The 22,703-nt window shown below is 43.2% G+C and overlaps 1 protein-coding gene across 4 annotated transcripts in view; it reads right to left on the reverse strand.

Moving 5' to 3' along the window:
• Positions 1-3,748: 3,748 nt before the first annotated feature.
• The window catches only part of ABCG1 (ATP binding cassette subfamily G member 1), a 50,405-nt gene continuing 31,450 nt past the window's right edge, over positions 3,749-22,703 (reverse strand). For all 4 annotated transcript variants that reach the window (XM_063393133.1, XM_063393134.1, XM_063393136.1 and 1 more), the window contains 13 exons: positions 19,451-19,568; positions 18,584-18,716; positions 17,146-17,196; positions 14,983-15,128; positions 14,214-14,337; positions 12,991-13,105; positions 12,123-12,271; positions 11,849-11,950; positions 10,515-10,683; positions 9,666-9,766; positions 7,661-7,819; positions 6,251-6,369; positions 3,749-4,888 (listed from right to left, as the gene is read on the reverse strand). In XM_063393133.1, the coding sequence (XP_063249203.1) occupies positions 4,660-4,888; positions 6,251-6,369; positions 7,661-7,819; positions 9,666-9,766; positions 10,515-10,683; positions 11,849-11,950; positions 12,123-12,271; positions 12,991-13,105; positions 14,214-14,337; positions 14,983-15,128; positions 17,146-17,196; positions 18,584-18,716; positions 19,451-19,568 (1,715 nt within the window). In that variant the 3' untranslated portion in view covers positions 3,749-4,659. The remainder of the gene's footprint in view (positions 4,889-6,250; positions 6,370-7,660; positions 7,820-9,665; positions 9,767-10,514; positions 10,684-11,848; positions 11,951-12,122; positions 12,272-12,990; positions 13,106-14,213; positions 14,338-14,982; positions 15,129-17,145; positions 17,197-18,583; positions 18,717-19,450; positions 19,569-22,703) is intronic.

Below are 22,703 nucleotides of genomic sequence, written 5' to 3' on the forward strand. Positions count from 1 at the left end.
TGGAGACTCTCCTTAGTGCTGTACTTACAGAATATTCTTTATTGTCTTTTACAGCAGTAGCCAGATTAAGTTGTAGCTGGGCTTTAGCCCTTCTAATTTTTCCTTGCATAACCTGACAACACCCCTGTAGTCCTGGGTTGCCTGCCCCTTCTTCCAAAGCTTATACACCCTGTTTTGTTCCCTGAGTTCCAGCCAAAGCTCTGCTCAGCCAGGCCAGTCCTTCTCCCCCTCTGGCTCGTTCCTTGGCACATGGGGATGGCTGGCCTGCTCCTGCTGTGCCTTTAGGGTTTCCTTCTTAAGAATCTCTGTGTCTTCCTGGAGCTCTCTGACCTTCAGGGCTGCCTCCTGAGGGACTCTGCCAATCCAGCTCCCAAGCACAGTCTGCCCTCCTGAAGTCCAAGGTGGCATTTCTGCTGCCACCCCTCCATCTCCCCGAGAACCAAAACCTCTCATTCCACGTTCACTGTGCCCAAGAGGATCTCCAAATGTCACACCACCCCCAGCCCTTCTCTGTTCACAAACAGGTCCAGTGGGGCATCACCCCTGCTTGTTTCCCTCACCAGCTGTGTCAGGAATTACCTCCCACACCCCCAGGAACCTCCTGGCCTGTTCCCTCTCTGCTGTGTTGTATTTCTAGCAGACATCTGGCAAGGTGAAGTCTCCCACAGGGGCAAGGGGCACTGACCACAAGACTTCCCATGGAACATTTCATCTGGGTGGTCTGTAACAGACCCCCACCAGGATATCTGCTTTGTTTGCCTTCCCCCTGATTCTTAGAATCCCAAAATCCACCCAGTATGGTGTAAATAGGTCAGGTGGGATCTCCTTTGTGAGGACCACTGGGGGGGCACAGGTCAGTGTGTACCACACTTCCCTGCAGGAGCAGGTGTTTAATAAAACATTCCTTTCTGCTGGGAACGCAGAGTTTGACACCAAAGTGTGGATGGAACTGTCAGTCACCTGAGACATCCAGTTCTTGGGCTCAGGCTCATTATCTCCCACTTACATAACCAGCTCTCCCTGCTTAATGTGCACATATTCCTCTCTTTTAATGAAAATAGGTATTGTGTGCTCCAAATTCTAAGAGCTGAAGAGGATGTCAGCACCAGTCTTCCTTCACTCCCTTTGACCTGTAACAATGGAATCTTCTCAATTTCTTAAGAGTAGAATCTGCTTTCCAAACCTTTTGTTTAATTGTGAATAATGATGCTTCAAGTTATTTTTAAAAACCTTCAGGGTTTTTCAGACTATATGCAACTTTGCATGAAGAAAAGCAAGAAAAGAAGTATGAAGGACCTAAAGTCTTAACTAATGCACAGTCACCAAAGCAACATCTCAAAACAAGTCAAAATAGAACAAGGAGGCCAAAAGGACACTCAAGTTTTCCTACAATCCTAACAAAAATCATACATTCAGTTTCCCAGTGACCTTCAGAAACCTTTAGCCTCTTACACAACTTTTAGCCAGGCTGTGACTGTTCAAATGGTGATAGTGGCATTGATTTCAAGGAGTTTATGGCTCTTTATATATGGCTATAAAATCGAGGATTTGAAAATTGAGGGTTTGAAGCCTTCAGAATCTTGCTGGTCTTATTTGCTTCACAAAGTGTTGCTCAACACAACAGCACCTGCATGCTCAGCTCATTAACCTGGGAACACGTTTTATACCAGCCTGTTAGAATTTATCTCTGCATAAAGAGAAAAAAACCCCAACCTGAGACCACGTTAGAAATCTTTGCAGCAGATAAAAACGTAATTGGGATGGAATTTAAATGTTTCTGTCCCACAGCAGTGACAAAAGAGAGATCATTAGTTAATTTGTGAGCTAGGGAGGGAAAAAATTATTATCTCATCTATGTGTGTCACTGAGCTCCCAGAGAATTACTTCTTCACTGGGATACTACAGTCTGAAAGGATTCCTTAGAATAGCAACTTACAGCTAAATGCTGCCAGCAGAAGGCTGGAAAAAGTGTATCTAAAAAGTGTATCACAAAAAAAAAGAGGGACAAAAAGTATTCCCAGAGCAGGAGTTCTCTCAGGAACTCCCATGGAGGAGCAGATTTTTGGCTGCCATAACACAACACAAAGTTGCAGTACAAGAGGACATGCTGGAGGCTAAAAACACAAAATGAGACAGTCTACAAACAGAGGAACAGGCACAGGTAACAAGACAGGATTCAAGGAATTCATACAGCTAAACTGGTCTAGATGGGGGAGAACAGCATCCTGGAGGATTCCTGTGTGGAAATGGCAGCAAAGTCACCTCGTTTGGAGCACTGCAAGGGCTTGTCAGGGTGGCATTTGGTAAAAGGTGCTGGTAAACACAAAACATCAACCCTGAAGGTGTTCAGTGCCAGGGATGTCACACACTTTGACCTCAGCTTGGACCAGAAGTCTGCAACCCAAGAGTAATTTGGCAAATGTATTCCTTTGTCTGCTTGCAAAAAGTGTTTCAACTGCCTGTAATATTCACAAATACTTTGAGGGTCTTGAAATAATTGAGGCACGTTGAGCTAAAAGGATTTCAGTTTGTGCCTTGTTTAAGAACTGTTCATAGCTATGAGTATTATTTAGAATGGCTCAAACTCTTAATTTCTCAAATCTGACAGCCATATATTATGCCTGGAAAAACTGCAGAGCTGTACAAAAGCTTTTTGAGAAGAAATGGCAACAAAAATTATGCAAAGATGCTGTACAAGGAGTTTGGTTTTTGTTCCATGGCAAAGATTGATTTTGCTTTCACAGGTAAACCAGAGAAAGTTCAGCTAGCCTTCCTAAAATATGTGACTTGATTTAAAGCCTTCCAGACCACAGGCTTAGTTCAGATGTCCTGAGTTTAACAGATACAAGCAGTCTGTGTCTGTATTGGTAAATCAAACAGAGCCTGGGCACGGGCCAGGAAAACTGGGAAACAAATTTCTTCCCTGCTAAAGGCAGAGCTGCAGCCCAGCACAGCCAGAGCTTTTCCAGAGAGTGTTTGGGTTGTGTAGAAGTCAGAACAGGGCCCGTTCCTATTATCCCCAGCTGTCTGAGGGCTAACAGAGCTGGCCCTGACACTATTTATATCACTAGGAAAGACACAGCCACGGAGTCTTGAAAAAGTTTGTGGATTTTTGACTGCTGGGGGCAAGAAGATGCACCAGGTCCCTCTTATCTACCCTGCTGCCATGAGCTGTTGGGCTCCTCAAGGGTTTGCTGACACTGAGCTGCCTCCAGCATGCAAGAATTCATTATTCCTGCTGGGAATAATGCATTTACAGAACAGGCCTCACTCAGGGGTGTGGACACCAAGATAAATTCACAGTCATGGCAGAAGCCATGGTGCAATCTGCACCAAAGCTCGCCAGGGTGTCCCACTTTGGGCTGGAAATCCAAACCCATGGAAATAGGTGTCAAAATTCACATTTCAGCTTGGAACCAGAATTCCCCCTGCCAAATTTACAGAGGTGAGGTGACGCAAAATAACAGTTCCATTGATGTTCAGGTCAACTGATTCTCATGTTGTGCATGTAGACTTAGGGATGAGAACAAAACTGCCTGGCATAATTGGACCTGCAGCGTTACACGGTCATTTGTGTAATTTTTGGAGAGTCCTACACAAAGTGTGTTGCAGATATAATGAACACCTCTGGATGAGGCAGTCACAGGTGTTTTAACACAGTAGCCCAAGCTTTGATCTGTGGACAGCTCTTGCACTCCTTTAACAATCACTTTAGGGACAGATCCTGCTTTCACAAATTAATTAAAAATGAGCCTTGGAGTGCTTTAATTTTTTTCAGTCGCAGGAGGTAGATCAAACACATAATGAACAGAGCTAGGATCCCAAAATATCACAAATACTAAGGATTTAAAGACACTGCAAAGGAATATTTTTTTCAAACATTCAGTGACAGCTTGACCATGTCTAACTGCATGTGCTATCCAGTGCTGCTTCCAAATGGGACCACAGGTTTAGTGCAGATTCAGAATCTGCCTTTTCCTCCTATTATTACAGTTTTCAGATATGAGACCAGCTCGACAAGTAAAGCACCAGAATTCTAAATTCAGACAGAAACAAAAATAATTACTTGAATCACTTTAGGTTTCTTTTAAAAAAGTATCCATATTAAAAAGATATCTTTACCGTATTAATACATTTACAGACTTTTAGCCAGAAGGGGTAATTCTGTGGAAAAGAATTGCAAAACAATACATAGAAAACTGCAAAGATGAAATTTAAAAAGATGAGAGAATCCTATTTTCTTTGCATTCCTTATTTTGCATCTCACTATCTTGACAGCTAGAGATGACATTACACTATTCTGGCCACCAGGTATCCTGGTGACCTTGTCCCAGAATTGGTTTTCATAAGGAAAGCTCCTGCAGCCAGGTGTCTTGTTACAGTTACACTGCCTCAGTGTTGATATTCTGTGGTGTAAAATTCCCTTCTAGTTCTTCTTCCTAGTTTAAAGCTAGAAAGTGTAATGAAAACATGACCCAACCCAACTGGACTGATTGGCTTAACACTGTGTGTCCACTATCCCATTGTGGCTCTCCATGGGCTCGGTCAGGACAGCATCTGGCTGGGCGTGGGGACCAGCCTGCCACAGTGAGACAATGTCAAGTGCCCTCTATTGCATGTCTAAAGTTCTCCTACTGCACTGCTTCAGCTGCTCCTCCTTTACCTCTCCGCCCGGATTTTGTATCTGAGGACAAAATAGGCAATCAGGCGCAGGGAGAAGAAGAAAATCCCAAGGACGATGAAGTCCAGGTAAAGTTTGGCATTTTCTACGTCCAGTTCTTTCAGGATGGCCTCTGATTTTTGGAAATGGCAGGTGTCATCTTTGTCACAGTGCAGGTCTTCTCGATCCAGTCCGTAGATGGAGAGGATGACGCCTTCGAACCCGTATCTGGGGAGGAGAAGGAGGGATTATGAGGAGAATCCTGGTGATCTGGTTAGAAGTGCAACACAACCCCTGTGAGAGCTCAGCTGAAAGGCTGAGGGGTTCAATGTTGTCCTGACACATCTGTCTCGGGGCACAGTTCAATCAGACACATCACACGTCACGGGCATTTTATGTAAGAGGGAACAAGGGCAGCAGTTTTGCCTTTAACTGCTTCCAGTTAGTGCACAGTGCAATTCCTCCAAAAGGAAAGTGTTAAATCACAAAGCAGCATGATTTCAGCTCATATTCAGAAATTCCCCATTTAAAAGTGACATCATTATTCTGCTGGGGGTGTTTTTTGTTTGTTTAGTTGGGGTTTTTTGCCTTTTTTTTTAAAACAAGCAACAGGGATACAATTATGGCTTGAAGTCAGAAATATGTCAAAACCAGCATCAATCTAGAACATCCATTCTCCTTCCCTCTGTGCACTAATGGTTTCACTGATAATATTCCCAGGATTTGCTTTTGCAAGGAGATAAACCACCATGGATATCATGCATGTGAAAGCTCCCTCTGGCTTCAGCAGACCCCACACAAGGCAGGCAATGGTTTAAGGCCTCACCTTGAATTCTAAGTATTAATTCAGGGGGTGCAGTCTAATTATCTTTGACAGGAATCTGTGTAGGACCTCAATTGGCAACAAAGAGGATTTTTTTCGCCTGGGATTTCTCAGTGCAGCTTGGGCAGGGTAGGGAAATGGGGAATGGGAAAATCCCCCTCTCCTAATTTCAGCTATAAACATTTCAGTGTGTAGTCTAAAGTATCCCTCCAGAGGTTTCCTGGTGGGAATTGTCCCATCCTAGACAGCTGGTGAGATACAGACAGCATACAAGGTGCCTGTGGATCTTAAAGCAGCAGTTTAAATCAGAGGTGACACAAATCCTGTGCCTCTTGTGGCAGTGCTACTGCAAAACTTAAAAACAGGCCTTTAGCTAACAAACCTATCTAGGATACAGCAGTGAATTATTCAACATTTTCTTCCAAAATGAGGTGCTGGCATCAATTTCTCAGCTGGTGATGTCCCTATTATTTCATAAATCCACTACTGCAAAATCCAGGAAAATTCTCATGCTGTGCAATCCCATTGAATCCAAAGGGACTGACACAGACTTGGGGCCAGTAGCCTGTTCCTATTTATTTCACAACATTACAGTTTAAAATGCCGTGAGATAATGTGGTTTACATCCCATGTGTGAGTATGTTTATACTCTAGAAGAACATGCTGTGAACAGATTCTTTGGCACCCAAAATAAACAAGCAGCCAAGCAAACCAAGGCAAACAAAGAGAATTTCCAGATGGGAGGGTGAGGGCCTCCCCAGCAGTACCTGACATAGGAAATGTAGGACATCCACTGGAGGTATGTTGGGATGGTGTCAAAGCTGACAAAAAACCCAGAGAACAGAAGCACTGGGATGGCAGTGACTGGGCCCACAAAAGTTGCCACCTGTGAGGAGAAGGAAAAGAGTGTCTCTTGTCAGAAAGACAGAGGAAAAAGTGAAAATTAACTTGCTCTTCTGTTATTCTTAGGAATAATTCCACTGCCCCAAATTATCACAGTTTGAAGTACTAGAAAATTGCTGATTTCTTTTTTTTTCTTGTGAGGGGAAGAGCAGAAGCACAGGGATCACACAGTGGGGCTATGCTGGTCTCCACAGAGAGGGAATCAAGTGTTCTACTGCAGAAACCTTGACAGCATCAATGCATATTGGTCAAGCACCAATGCATATGGAGGTCAGAACCATCTGTTCTGCTGTGGAATGGGCACCTCAGCACATCTCCTGCCAGGAGTTACATGGCCAGCTTCCAGTCATGCCAACAGCTGCCACTCTCCCTTCCCTTTCCACAAATTTGGGGTTTGGACAAGCCTTTTCCTACCTATCCTTCTACAGCTTTTTTGGACGTGCATGGAAGAACCTCCTCCTGAGCTACTGTGGAAAATTCCCGGTTTGTGGGGACACAGAAACACATCAGTCCTGCAGTTTCCAGCACCTGCTCAGTCTGGGATGAACAGCAAGTGACAATCCACCCAGGCAGGGACAGGCACAGCCCCTCCAGGTGGGCTGGAAATTCAGGTGGGGCAGGAAATTCAGAGCCTCACACCCAGGGCATGTCTGTGCTCTGACGTGAGTGGGGAGCATCAAGAGCTCTACTACAGCTAGAAACTTTCTGCCTGTCCTTTGGCTTGGGAAGGCTGACCTGGAACAGAGACTGGACAGAGAATAAAGTAGGTATTTACTGAAAGACCTTTAGGATATACCTTGGGCAGGACAAGAGCCTGACCAGGGCTACACCCACAGTGGACCCAAAATGGTCACAAAAAATGGCTGACTGGTCACGAGGTCTCACACTTTTATAAGTTTTTTATCCATTTGCATATTGGGGTTTAATTGTCCAATTACAGCTTCAGGCTGTGAAGTCCCATCCTTCTTGTTCCTCCCTTCAGTCCACCATTGTTTGTGCTTTTGAAAAGCAATGAGTACAAGTTTTCTTGTACTTGTCCTTGGTCTTCAGCAGGAAAAGGTTTTGTCTCCCTACTCTGTGAAGAGAGCTTACTAACACTTAATATGAGGCTCAGAACTGCACCCCTGGGCAACACAGAATATAAAAAATATCAAAGCTCAAACTTCAGGCATCAGTCACCTCTCAACAAACATCTTGGGCACACAGCAGCAGTGAGAGGGAGCAGAGGTAGGACACACCAGAGCTCCTGTGAGACCACGAAACCCCATCAGTACCTGGAGGGATGTGGAGGCTGCACCTATGAGCAGGCCCAGAGACTGGGCCACCAGGGACGTCATGGTGCCCAGGGCTGCGAAGAGGACGAAGCGGAGCGCGTCGGAGGGCTGGGACGTCATCCAGTACACGATGCTGCAGTAAGCCACAGGGAACATGATCTGCAAGGACAGGCACTGGGGGTTAGCCTGACAGCCTCACTCACTGCTGCTCTGGTGGACACAGCCTGGATATTAGTTAAAGTGGAAACAGTTCCCTGTCAGGACCTTAGAATTGTTTTGAGACGGGCACCTATCAGAGCCCATTCAGTTCATTTCATCAACTCATTTTTAAATATTGACATATTGTTGGACCATTGAGGAAGCTAGATGTGACTGTGAGGAATTCCCATATATCGGGGTTGTGTGTGGATTTTGAACAAAAGTGTGTGTGATGGACTAAGTGATACTGATCCTATAAGATGCTTGAACAGAGACAGAGATAAGTCCTTTGTACTAGTGAAGAAGTGAGAAAATATCTCTGTTCCCCGAGAAGAAGAATCCTTTGCTCCTTTGAGTTGTGCATCTTTAAAAAGTGACAACATAATATGCAAAAGTCTAAACCCATGACCCATGAGCAGCTTGAGAAACTGCTAATGGAAGGGGTCACAAAAGCAGGATTTTTTGTGGCAGTTAAAACCCACCAGTTTTAAGTTGTCAGTGGGTAAATTCCATGGGACATGGAGAAAAACTCCTCTCCCAGTGTGATGAAAGATTATGTTTAAATGGTGAAACTGACTGAAAATCATAGTTTTGTCTCTCAGTGTTAGTTGTGGGAAAGTGAGCAGTTTGTGGGGAAGAGAGAAGAGTTTTGAAGCGTTCAAATTTTTTTCTTTTTGCCTTTTTTCCTTCCTTTAGTGTGTGTCAATAAAACGATCTTTGTAACCTTTAAGTTGGGCCTGTTTTGCCTTTTTCCTCCCAAAGTCTATCTCACAGAAAGAAAAGAGAGTAAACACAAAAACCATCACAGATTTGGTGCACTGGCCAAGAAAAGTCAAAACTGGCGAACGTGAAACTGCTACAACTGGGTAAGACAAAAACATTGGGGGTGTTTAATTAATCCACAGCTCTCTGCTTGTCCATTACATGACAGACCTGTCATTCTACTGGGGCATTTGAAAACAGATCTCACTCCCGTCCCTTCACAATTCCCCTCCTGCAAATAAGCAAAGCTGGTCATGTGTTTGTTAAAAGGATGTTGGGTCAGGTCTCAGCTTTTGTGAGGTCCTGCACTCTCAGTGTGTGTTGGAGCCCTGGAGACTGAAAATTTCAGGCTTTCTGTGCTAAAGGCACTGATCCTGAAGTAAGCACTGCATTTGACCTGAGGCCAGGGAACAGGCTTCTGAAATTGAGTGATAGCACTGGAGTTGTGATTGTTTAGTTTGAATAGTTTTGTGTGATCTCACAGGGTGTAAAACTTAGAATTTAGGATTTTAATATATAGTAATACATATGGGACAATATGGAGGATTTAAGGCATTGTCTAAGTCCTTCTCCTCCACTTCCTTCACGGTTTTGGGTGTTTTTTTCTAATTGGGTGAAAAGGTCCACATTGTGGGCCCTGGGTGGTCAATTATTGGGTCAAAAATATAAATAATATAGGTGTCATCTTGTTATTGATAGTTTATGCTTAAGAAGACCTTGGAAAGAGTTAGAGACACCTCAATTTTCTACCTTGCTAGTTAGAGCTCATGACTTGTGAGACTGTGATATAGGTAAGAATTAATAAACACTGAGTCTGAACACGAAACTGAGACTCCTGTGTATTAATCCCAGCTCTAACACAAAGAAAAGAAGGTAAGAAACCAACAAGGGTACTTCTGATTCATCCCTGAATCTTCACCAGACACAGATGGACATTTCCCCCACTATTCCAATGGATAAAATACCAGCACTGATCTTCTTGGAAAGTGGGCTTGTCATTCAGGAGCTTAAGTGGTTCTATTTTATTGAAGAGTCGTGCACGTACCTGAAAAGGAACATCAGCCATGGTTTTGGCAAGGTAATAGGCTTTCAGGCTGTACCAGTAGTTGAGATGCTCTCTGAGAAACACTCCCATCTCAAGGGGAACTGCAGAGAACACAGATTATTCAGTTAGGTTGGCAGGGTGCAATACTGCTGCACATCAAAACAACACGGTCCATCCATGTCTAATCCTGCACTGCTGAAGCCCCAGGGTGGGACTGCAACTCTCAGGTCTTTGACAGAGCAGCAGAAGTTTCAGTGATTTGTAATGAAATTAAAAATCTAATAATCAGCCCCTAGAGCTGCTCGCTGTTCAGACTATGGACCAGTCTGCTCAGGTGAGCTGAACCTCCCTGAAAGAGGATTTTTCAATTAAAAGTGGTGTCAAAACTTAAATAATTTGGTTATTCCTTTTGGTCCAGCAGGGAATCCAAAGTAACAGCACTCCAAAAGCAAGTATGGAACAGTCCATTCTGCAGGAGTTTGCTTCTGACACCACATGAATAAGCTGATTTTACGCAGGAGTCATAACTTGGAAGCCCCAAAGAAATTATTCCATCCTCCCTAAGTCCAACCACTCAGGGCATGGCTGAGAGAGAAGTTCCAGTCCAGGACTGTAGCACTGAGCTCATGCTTGCTGTGCTGAGAAACACTGGGAAAAGTGGGGAGGGAGAAGTGCCCCTGGCCAAGCCTGTTTCTGCCTGCACAGCAGTGCTTCAGTGGGTGCAAGGTTTATCCCCCCACCCATCTCAGGAGCAGAATCACAAGCCAGATGCTGTCTTGCACAAAACCAGACACACCCCAGCATCCTCCCACCCCTGCAGTCCCCTCCCCTGAGGTGCCTGGTGCTCACAGGTGAGGACAGTGGGCATGAGCGCAGCAAACATGAGGAACAGCATGGAAAAGAAGAGGAACCCCGAGTTGCTGAGGACTTTCTTGGCCTCGTTGCCAATGCCCAGGTAGAGCAGCCCGATGAGCAGCCCGATGCCGATGTGTGAGGTGATCCGCAGGTGTGTCAGGACCTGAGGAAGGCAAAGAGAGATAAACTCTCATTTACCAGAGATAAACTCTCATTTATCAGAGATAAACTCTTGTTTATCAGAGAGTCTGGGCTCAAAAACAGTGACAGAAATCAGACAGATTGCAGGAAAGGAGCACTTAGGTCCAGAAAGTCTTATCTAGACATCATTGAATGGTCTGGGTTGCAAAGGGCCTTAAAGATCACCTAGCTCCAATTGCCTGCCATGAGAAATGTTAATTTACTACTGGGTAAGAAAAATTATGAGCTTTCCATGGAAATTTCTTCCAGGCAATACAGGCAGGAACTGCAAATGCTGCAACCTAAAGTCTCACTCTCTGACAATATCATGGAGCTGCTGGCTCTTATTCACCAGGGGAAAGAGACTTTCTGACTAAAAGATAAATTTCCCCAGAGCAGAAGAGAAGCAGAAAAGGCATTTCAGGCTTGTATAGACTGGAGTAACTTCATCAGGAATAAATTAGCTTTCTGTGCCTTCTCTGCAACACAGTATTCCCAAAGAGGCTTGGAAGAACAAAAGAAATAATAACATTGGGAACAAATGCAGGCCTTTAGAGTCAAGCAGGAAAAAAATATATTAAAAACAACACTGCCCTTCAATCTATGCATCAGCAAATCAGCTACAGCTTCTCCTGATCTTAATGAATTAACTTAATTAATCCTTGTTGACAAATGCACTTATAAAAAGCGGGAAGGGAGAAGGAAGTTATGGCAAAGAAGCAAACTTTTAATCAACAGATTTTCCATTTCCAAAAATGAAGACTCAAAGTAGTAACTTTACATCACACTGAAATTATTACCTCTGCCATCCTGAATTTGCTGGAAAACCTAATTTTGTGACACAGCACTACAACTTCCCACTTACTTTTCAGCAGGATTAATAACTGTATTAGGGACCTGCCAGCACAGAGGGGATTTAAACTTTGGGTTTTTAGGCCAGGTCCTTCTGAGTCCTATGTAGAAAGCTGTCGTTGGCAATGAGGGTGGCAGAGTTAACAGCAAGACTGAAAGATCAGCCTCTTCCCTTTGAAATTCTGTGATAATTCAGGGATGGGCTGCTGGACAGGACCTTTGAGGTGTATGACACTGCCTCACTCCCAGCTGAACAGACCTTTTGGCCACAAAAGCCATTACAAAGCCATTCTTACCGAGTCCCTCATGATGGTGAGGAAAGTCCTTTTGAAGAGGATGCAGAACTGGGTTAGGCAGCTGGCAGAGAAGCTGTGGCAGCCTTCTGTGGAGGAGGAGTCCTGCAGAAACACACCACGGAATAAACCCCATCCTCTGCAGCACCTTGGCTTGCTTCTCATTCACAAAAGCCCACTCACATCAGCTGAGCTGAGCCCGGGGACTCCTCCGCTGGCCGAGGACTTGAATTCCCTCCCTCCCCTACAGCCCTGGGAGCTGAGATTGCCAAAATACCTCCTCAGAGGGCCGGTGCCACAGGAAGGGGTTCAGCTCGTGCTCCCCAGCCACGTCTCTCTTGTAGTCTGTGTCACAAATCCTGTCCCTCACAGCCCTGACCAGGCGGCTGTTCTGGTCCCCGTACTCGCCCGAGGCCACTTCCATCACTGCCAAAACAGGAGGGCTCAGTCACTGCTGGGAAAGGTTTGAGTTGCTGCTTTGCACTGCTCAGCCCTGTTATTAAATCCCCTTGATGCTGCAGCGCTGACAGAAACAGATTTCTTTTTTTTTTTATAATAGAGGCTTTAAAACACCACGTGCAAATGCATATCTATGCAAACGACACTTGAATCCAGCTTTCCATAAATCTGCAGAGGGATCTCCTCATGCTGGAAGTTAGATGAACCAGTTCAGAGGAAAGGCAGTGAATAAAGGTAATAAAAAATGACTAAAGTCTATTTTTGTGGCATTTTCCTTTTTTTTTCAATTAGGAAACAACACTGAAAAAAACCCCAATGCTCTAACCTGTAAAATACCACAGTGGTACTGCTCAAGATAAAAAGAAAACAGGAAGAATTCTGGAGCCTTTTTAAAAAGCCTCTAATATTACTATGAAACACTAAAGAATATGCTTTATCTTTCATTTCCTGAACCTGGACTTCTAACAGAGAGAAATATTCACTAAATTGTACCACTAGATGGCATTCCAATTACTTAGGAAAAAAAAAATCTCACTAATTTTATTTTGAATTTTGGTTCATATATGGACAAAGCACATAAGAATATATGTACAGAAATATAAATCACACCACGGTGTGATCCCTTTACCCTGAGGGTGATGATAAAATACAAAATAAATGAAATAAACTGTTCAAGCTGTCCTTACCAAAATCTGCTGGGTTGTGGTAGGTTGGACAATTCAACCCCAAATCTCTCAAGTAAGGGACGAGGTTTGTTACCTTCCCACGGTAAATGCACTGACCTTGACTTAGAACATAGAGCTGGAAAAGAAAAGGAAAAAAATAGAAGAAAAAGAAATAAGAAAAAATGTGAAATAGTATCAAACTATTTGAACCTGTTGCCTAATAACATCTCCTTGTCCCTGTGGGAGGAGCACCTTGGGAAGATCTGTCACCACTTGAAATTAACTTTGCACAGAATTACAACTAATGGAAAATTGAATGCCTGGAGTTTGAATTCTGCACACATTGCCTGCAGGACTTCAAATAGACTAACACAGAAACACACTAATTCCAGCCTTTGGCACATGCTGAAAATAGGCAAGGAGCTGGAGAGCCAAGCCATCTAATTTCCACACATTGTGGATATTTTGGGCTGGGAGACGAGGCTGGTGAATGCAGGAATGGAAGCAGAGCTGGGACAGCACAGCAACAGCAAACAGCTCCATCACTCTCACTTTTAGCCACAATATTGACTTTAAATAAACCTCCCTGCCAGACTGGCAATCTGCAAGAGTTTGTTCACCTGTGGTGGTGGAGGTTTCCTCTCAGCTCTCACAGGACTAATCTAAACCCTCCAACAAGACTAAAATACATTTTTATCTAATCTAAACACACATGGTCCACATGCCACTGTTAGCTTGGAGAAAAGCTCTCCAACTGATTTAATTTCAGTTCATTCTCAATACTAAATTTGATTATTATTATTATTATTATTACATGTGTATTAACTCTTCTCAATCTACATCTGTGTATCTAGGATGAGAATTTATGCTGGCAGCACTGCAGACCTTGACACTGCAGCTCTCCTGCTTTTTATATTGCTCTGATTTACTTCAGTGACAGCCCTGTGCACAGGAGCAGTGCTGGGTGAAGGCATGATAACCACCAGGGCAAAAATCATGATTTCACAAACATAACAGCAAGATTAGGTTAAAACATTTAAACATTACATGTAAATAAAGGAAGCAGGCAGAGAAGAAGGAAAAATATAATTAAAAATATGTATTTTGCTGTTATTCATTTAATTTCTTTATGAGATCTGCAGCTGTCAACTGGATGGCTCAATCATGTTTTTTGATTGAGGAGTGTAGCCTTGAAAGCACAACCACCCTAAACTACACACAAAGAGAAGGTTTGAGAGCAATACCTGGTCAAAGAGCTCGAACAGTTTTGCACTGGGCTGGTGAATGGTGCAGATGATGGACCTGCCACCCTGGGCCAAAGCCTTCATCAGAGAGACCACCTGAAAACAGGATGCACTGTCCAAGCCACTGGGAAAAAAACAAACAAGTTTGTTATCCACAGGCACCGCTCAAAACCAGCACATGCACTTGCTACTTGGTCTCCCATTATTATCCTTGTACAAATTTTCTCTGTAGCAGTTTCATTTTATCATATGCCAACCTTATGCTTGTATTTCTCCATCAGGCTTTTAATTAAGTTGGAAGCATGCCTGAGAATGAAAAAGAGTATTCTCAAAGCTGCCTTAAGGGACTTCTACATTTGAGGGCTGCAGATTTAAATGCTCCCAACTTTAATGAATAGATACATATTCATAGCTTTCCCAGCCTCCTCCCAGACTGATCACATTCATTACCAAAAGTCACATTTTAAAATGTTTATATTCAAGCTGTCTTTGCTTGAAAAAGAAAATCCATGCCACAATATTTTCCTCTCTCTTTTCCTTCCTTCTGCAGTTTGTGCCTGCTTTAAATATTATTTACAGCCCCACCAGTCCAGCAGTTGCAGCAGTGGCTCAAGAACCCAGACCAAATTATTTCTTGGCCTCACTCAGTGCTTGCAGGCAACACAAAATGAACCTTTTCCAAGGATTTAGAGGTGAATAACCTTTCTGTAGCTCGGTTCTACTACACCAAACCATGTTTGCCTGTCTTTAATTTCTGGCCTTGAAGCACCTGGTTGGTTCATCGAAGAACATGACAGGAGGGTTGTTCACCAGCTCCAAAGCAATGGCAAGGCGCTTCCTCTGGCCCCCAGAGAGGCTCCCAGTCCTCGTGTTGGCACACGCCAGCAAACCCAGGGCTGTCAGGATTTCCTTCACCTGCAGGGAACAGAACATTCCACCTTGTCAGAACACAAAAAAAAAACCCCTCCAGCCTCTTTGCTGATTTTCATGGAGGCTGCAAGCCAGCTCATGACTTTGTTTCATCACCCACACACTTAAAGCCCTTTTTCCATCTAATGTGGCATTTATGAGACTCAGCATTAACAGGCTGCCTCTTGCTGCTTTGACCCAAATCCTGCTTGTTTGTCCTGCACGACCTCACTCAGCAAAGAGGTGAAAAAGGAGTGGAAATCAGTTCTTCCATAGCTGTGTATTTATGGATCTGGCACAGGCATCAGAAGAGCCTGTGAGGGGCTCTTACACAGTGAAACCAAGAGGCTTCTTTCAATGAACTCTGGGGTTGTCTCTGCAAGGGACTCTATAACAAAAACCAGTGGTTTCTGTGGAGCAGTGACCTGCTTTATCTCATCTGTTCTCCACAGCCTCCCCTTTCAAGTGCAGCCATGGATTTCCAGTGTTTTCATTCCACTCAGAGTCGATTCAGCTGTCACAGGTACTCTCAGATGTTCGGGATTTCCTCAAGGCACAGCCTCAGGAAGTGAACAGCTCATCCCAGGGCTTTTGGAGCAAAAGGAGAACAACCCAGGCACGATGATTTTTTCTGTTTCAGGGACTGTAGACCTGGTCTGGAAGCCCTTTATAAGTGGCTCTTTGGCCTCAGTAAAAGCATGGACATAACGAGTGAATCCATGAGCTACATTGCTCATGCAATTAACAAACTCCACCACTTCAAAGGCAGAAAGCAGCCCAGACATTCAATACTTCACTGAGGTTTAGGAAACAGAGCCCACCCTTTTTCAAAGTACCAACTGAGAGTTTTCCAGAAAGAGTGCCTGACCTGGTGAAAATTGGTGAGACCAACCAGGGCCTGACACTTTGCTTGTCCTGATTTTGATTTCCAGGAGTTCCCTCTCCCAGGGAGTAAAAAAATAACAAAACCCACTAAACTTTGCTCCTCAGAGAAAAAAGCTCAACTACCTCATTCCCTTTATCTCTGGGAAGGGTAAAGAGGACTCAGGCAGCACAAACAAGGACAACTAGAAACATAAACTTTGGTTTGTCCCTGCTTTAAACAAGAGTCTGCAATCCTGCTAGCACAAGTGTATAAATTCATAACATTTATCTGTGATAAACATTTACACTCCAATTTACAACAGTAAAATGAATTATCTTCTCCTGCACAGGCTAGTAACACTAACCAGAAAATTCCTCTAACGGGTGTTGAATAAACACAGCACATTTTTTAACTCAAAGAGCTGCTTGTAATTACAGTGACAGTGTGAACAAGTGAATTAACTTGCTTGGCCTAACTTCACTAAAGTGTAAATGAACTAAGGCTTCCAAAGTACAACTCAGTTAGCAGCTGTTTCTATATAAATTTATTTTTCAATTAAAAAACCAACCTGTGTTTACCAAACATAGGTTGATTACTGTGAGTTTCCCTTTCTGATTTTCAAGCGTTCTTTTGAGTCTGAAGAAATGCCAATTGCTCCAATTTGGAAATAAACACAGGCAAAGGACAGTCACAGAAACAGCTGCTCTACCTAGGAAGCTGCCAGAGTTTTCCTGTTTCAGGAGAAGTTGTGTTTTTCCCCAAGGATGGGTTAGAGGAGCACAGCTCCTAGTGCAGGTCCAGCTGGGGGATTTATCTCACCCCACATGAGATGCCTGATCCCTCAGACATGCACAGAAGAGAATTCAAGGTGCTCAGGTGCATTAACAGGAACCCTGCAAAAACCTGTGACTTTGTTTCAGTTGTAAATTGTAAAAATTGTAAAAATTCTTTTACAATTTTCCAGTCTCCTGCTGAAAGCAGCTTTCATGGAGACTGCAGTGAACATTCCCTCCTAATGACACATCTCAGCCTAGAGGTTATGATTTATTCTGTCATTACAAGGCCAGTGCAGTTCAGTGTTAGATAAAAAAAGTCTGCTTTACAGAGCTCACTTCTTGGCAATTCCCCAAACTCTAGTCTGATGGGCAGTGTACATACCATTTCTCTCCTCCCTTCATCTTTCTCTTGAAGCTTCAGATGAGCAGATACCTGGAATGCAAAACAATGGAATTTGATTTTGAACTGCTCTGAAGCACAACCACCCCTTACAGCAGCTGTCTCAGGCACAACACTCCAAGGTGCCACTTAAACAACTTCATTCAGCCCAGTGAGAAAATCTGAGCTTGAACCACAGTGTTCCAGTCACGAGCATCACATTTTTCTGTGCAGTAAATAACTGAGTCTAATTTGACTTAAGCAAAGCACCTGACAGAAAGTGTATTAGAAAAACAAGGCCACTCTGCAAGTCAAACAGCTTTACAGGAAGATGGGAGAATGACACATTTTGCACATCCAGGCAATGCTGGAAACAGTTTATTTGTGCTTCATTCACACTGTAAAGGTAACTGAACTCTGCCATTCTCCACGAAGCAAACAAGTGAGCACGGAAATAAATAACCTTGTAAAAGATGTCATCTGCTGTCCTGAGAGGCAGCTCCACAAAACATCATGATTAACCTTTATTAAAAGCAATTAAACTGTTAAGTAATTATTTTTTGTCAGAGCCTTGATTGATTAATTTTAGACAGCAGCTATAATCTGGGTCTAATTCTGAAAAAGTGGTCCCGTGGGATTCTGATGAAAACACTCAAGTAAACAAAAGAGAAGGAAAAACTTCTCCACAGAAAAGAGCCTTTGCAGAAAATTAGCCACATAAAAACTAGAGTGATTTCTTCTGGCCTTAAAATTTGTGAATTGAGCTGGCACAGTGTGAGCAACCTAAGCATTATTTTGATAACAATTTCTACGAAAAACTGGCTCACTGCTCAAGCTGAGCTACAGACACTTCCAGACTAACTGGTCAAGTTGTCAATTCATAAACTTCCCAATGCAATCCAAAACAATGAGAGGAATTTACGTTGCCTGTACATCTTGGACTTACTCTGTTCCTGGTTTTTTTCCCCATGATGAAAGAGATTTTATGAAATGCTTTTATTTTTAAAAAGGCACAAAAGAGTAGAAGAGGCAGAGAGATCACACTGAAGTGTAAATAACAATTTTCAGTCAGAACATGAAAGATGGGGAGAAAGAGAGAGAGAGAGATGAGGTTACTCATCCACCACCCAAGCAAACAGATGGTCCCTACAAAGGCTCATTTGTGAAGAATTTCAGGTTATATTCTCTAGGAGCAGACACTCAGATCTCCTTCCAAATCATAATGCTGGGCACAAACTGGAAATTATAAAGCCAAAGAAGCCCTAGAAGGATGAGCCTGACATGGAATTCAAGGCATCACCAAATTCCAAGAACTTTCACCGAGCAGCATCAGACAGGGACAACATCCTGTGGCACTGCCAGGAGCAAGACCAAGGGCACAACACAAACCATTTTCCATCTCCTCCTGCTCAGGTGAATTAGAGCAAGAAGCAAAGCTCACCATCATAGCCTCCTGGACAGTGAGGTGAGGCAGGAGCATGTCGTCCTGCATGATGTAGCAGGAGACTTTGCGGAAGGAGCGCAGGTCGCGGGGCTGCCCGTTGATCAGGATTTCTCCTTTCATCCCCGTCTCTCTGAAACCAAACAGCCAAACAAACCAGAGGTCAGCCTTGCCTTCCCTTGTGCTGCCTCATGGCTGAGCACGTGGAAGTCTTAGGTGAAATAAATTTGATGGACTGGATAGAAATCAAATTATTTCCTGATTGCGCTTTCTTTCATATAAAGCGTCGTGCCATGATGCTGAAAATTTTACTCAAAACGTGTGCTGTCGTAAATAAATATCTGAAAAAATACCAAGAAATTAAATCTGGGCTTTTTTTAGGTTTCTGTGTGCTGTTCCTTGTGCCCCAAATGACAAGAAGCCAGAGACATCCTGTATGCCCATACAAGAGGGGATTTAGAAAGGTGAAGCACCCTCACTGCATTTTGGTGAAGAAGACATCAACATTACGAAGCAGTGACTAAAAAGAGTAGATTTTTCAAGTGTTTATGTGATTTAAAAAACATCACAGACATAAGACACTGAGTCAGATTTGTTGCACGGCCAAAAAAGGAGATTTTTCTTTCTATGTGTGTTTTTAGGATTTTAAATTGCTTCTTATTTTTGGACCAGACCTGTTAAGAGATAAATCCCAAGTGACCAAAACAGGATATAGAGAAAAAAGATAAGCAGTAAGAATCTAATTCAAAATCTTTGAAAGAGCCTGTTTTTGACAAACTCTAGGCTAAAATTTCCTCTGCTGTTGTCTCCAAGGTGCCCTCAGGCTCAGTGATTTTATCTTAACTTGGGATTTTCATTGGTACTGACCTGTATCCTGCCAGAATATTCATAAGCGTTGACTTCCCAGCTCCTGAAGGTCCCATAATTGCAACGAGTTCTCCACTGCTGAACTTCCCTGAAATTCCTTTCAAAAGGGTCTTATAACCTGGAAGAAGAAAGGAAAGCTCACTGAACCTTTAATCACATCTGGGGAGCAATGGAAGTTCATTTCTGCTGAATATTGATGACAAACTGGCACTGTTAACATCCACCTCCCGAGAGGCTGATGCCAACATCAGCATGCTGCAATAACTATCAAAAATAACTATCAAAAAGCCAAATTGTGAGCAGGAGCAGCAGCTTACCACCATGACACAAATGGGATTACAGGGTCTCACACTCTTGGCTCACTGCAAGATGATTTTGGAACAGGGCTGTGAAGCCTTGCTGCCATTCTCTAAGTGTCCTGTCAGAGTATTTTACCAGGATGCTGTTAAAATATCCAGTGATCCACAGCTAATAGTCTAGGAGCAGGCTGCCCTCCAATCACTGCAGTTTCAGTGCCAAAATTCTGCCCTCTCACCAAAACAAGAGAGAAAGCAATAGCTGAGATCTCAAAGACCTTTGCCTTTTTCCATAAAAGAAATGGAAAAAATATCTTGTATGACAAGAAACTCAGCAAAAGGAGATACACAAACTTCTTCATTCTCTTGCCACAAGAACTCTCTTGCCAGAGAAACTCTAAAGGCTTTTCTAGACAGGGAGAGTGACCACAGTAACTGGAAAAACAACTTCAAGGGAAACACTTCTTCCGGATTGAGAACATGCAGGGGGTTTTTCTCATTTACATTAATCCGTTTCAAAACTTCATGCCACTATAATTACATCCTCAGGCAAGGATGTTCTAGAGTGACAACACCTCTTTCAAGCATTTCAATTTATTTCTGGGTTAATTATCTTTGCCAATAAACCTTTATTAAAAGCCTTAACTCCATGTTAATCTAAGTGTAAGCAAACTGTGCTCCAGTGAGAATTCCAGATTTGGACCAGTTGCATCCACCTTGCCCTGCAGGATTTCCATGTCAAGGCATAAAAACTGTGGAAGGAAGGTGGAGAGAGCCCTGACCAGGACTTAAATTTTTCAGGATCTCTTTTCCTTTCTTTTTTTTTTTTTTTTTTTTTTAGTTTTGGTCTGGGTTGGTTTGGGGTTTTTTTGCTTGCTTACTTTACTTTAATTACCAATGCTTTTAATAGTAAAAAAATGCTGAGTAAGATGTCAAAAACCAGTCTCGTATGCTGACAATGTTTATGTGGATCAATTAAAACCAAAACAGAAGGGTGGAAAATCCATTTATATGCAAAGTCAGTATTTTGCCACACTAGTGGATGTGCAGGCAGAATGTGCATTTCACATGTAAACTCTCCCAGACCTCTGATCATCAGCACAGGCTGTGGCTGGAACATGGAAATGCTGTAAAAAAAATCACATTGTCTGCAAGCTCCTAGGAAGAAGAAATGTGGGTTATCTTCTGATTTCTCTTTCTTCCCAACTTCATTATTTGCTTTCATCTCCACTTAATCTCTTAATTTAAATTTTCTTCTTGTCACCACTGTGTATTCAGACTCCTCCTATGCCACAAGAGATCAAGCTTTGCACCAAAAACATTGTGATGCTACTGTGGGGTCTCCTAAATCCACAGCAAATCCTCTTCCCCAAGCACACCCCAGCCCAGAGGGAATGCAGTGGCCACAAAATCTCTCTAGAAATACCTGATCCCACTGTTTTCATGGTAGATGACTTAGAAAATGTAACTGACTAAATGGATTAAACTAACCATTTTCTTGAGTGCCTTTTCTTCTTAAACAGGCCAGTAATTTTTCACTATCAATCCTGCCCTGGATCTAAAGCAAACAATTTGTTTGGAAGCCACGAGGTAGCACGGGTATGGAAACAGCAGAATTTCCACATTGCCTGCTCATGGCACAAGTGCTGAAAAGGAAACCAAGGACAATCAAAAGGAACAGCGACTCTGAAGGGAGAAATCCGTGGCACCCCCACAAGGTCACCCAGCCTGTCCTTCACACCAATGCCACCATCCATCCACAGCAGCATCTGAAGGAAAAGTGCAAGGAACAATCAGGCCTTTCAGACACTGCAATATTTAATAAACAGGATCTGTAGGGACAAAGTCCTTCATTCTACCTCTGCAGTGTAATGAGAACCAGCTCCCTCCCCATCCTGTTAAACTGTAAGGGACTCAAATGTTAGAATGTACCACCAGTTATCTGCATTATGCATCAGGCAGTAAATACTGCACAAACCTGTGAGGGAGGATAAAAAATTGTCCCATCAATGAGGGACATGCAACCTAAAATACAGACTCAGCAGCTGCAAACATGTGGTAACACAGATATTACCTAAAACTGAAATCTTTCTTCTCCCTACATACGACTGTGAGATTTAACATTACACATATTTTAGTCACTTCTCCAGAGTTTCACAAATGATGGTTGGTTTACCTTTAACTGCAGTGTCTTCCCCCTCATGACCTGCACATATTTCTGTCCCTCTGATGGAGTTTTTCCATTTTAAGTATCCTGCACACAATGTTAAATCAGAGCAAGACTCATCACAGAGACACAGAATCAGCTTGGAAAAGACCTCCAAGATCATCAAGTCTAAGCTTTGGCTGATCACCACCCTGTCAACCAGCACAGAGCACTGACTGCCACATCCAGTCATTCCTTGAACACCTCCAGGGATGGGAGCTCCAAACCTCCCAGGGCAGCCCCTGCCAATGCTTGACCACTCTTTCCACGAAGAAATTCCTCCTGAAATTCTCAGCAAGTCATTTGCAATACAGCAGAGAAATAAGCTTTAAGAAGAAATAAAAGAAAAGCCCCAAAACTATGAATATTAGATTAGGGTCCTAATCACTGGCATTTTAAGTTGGTACAGACTCAAACCCATCTCTTCCTTTGGCTGGGAGAGCATAATAAGCTTTTCCATTACAAAGGTTAATTCAGCAAACCCACAAAAAAGATTTGACACCGTGGCAGTAGTGTGGTGCCCCAGTATAATCTTTTATGAGGAATTAAAGTCCCCTAAGCAACCACAGTCTTCCCTTTCAGAATACCAAGGCTAATCTTCAACTGAATCAGTTGACCTAAAACTTCTATAGCGGGCCACGTGTCTTTCACGAGAAACAGATTATGCACTTGGAGGGGATTGTGTGCTCACAGTGCAGGGCCTGTTCCACGTCCATCTGCCATACATCAGGAATTCCTCAATGTTGTTATG

The sequence above is a fragment of the Prinia subflava genome, chromosome 3 (genome assembly GCF_021018805.1).
Source record: "Prinia subflava isolate CZ2003 ecotype Zambia chromosome 3, Cam_Psub_1.2, whole genome shotgun sequence".
Lineage (NCBI taxonomy): Eukaryota > Metazoa > Chordata > Aves > Passeriformes > Cisticolidae > Prinia > Prinia subflava.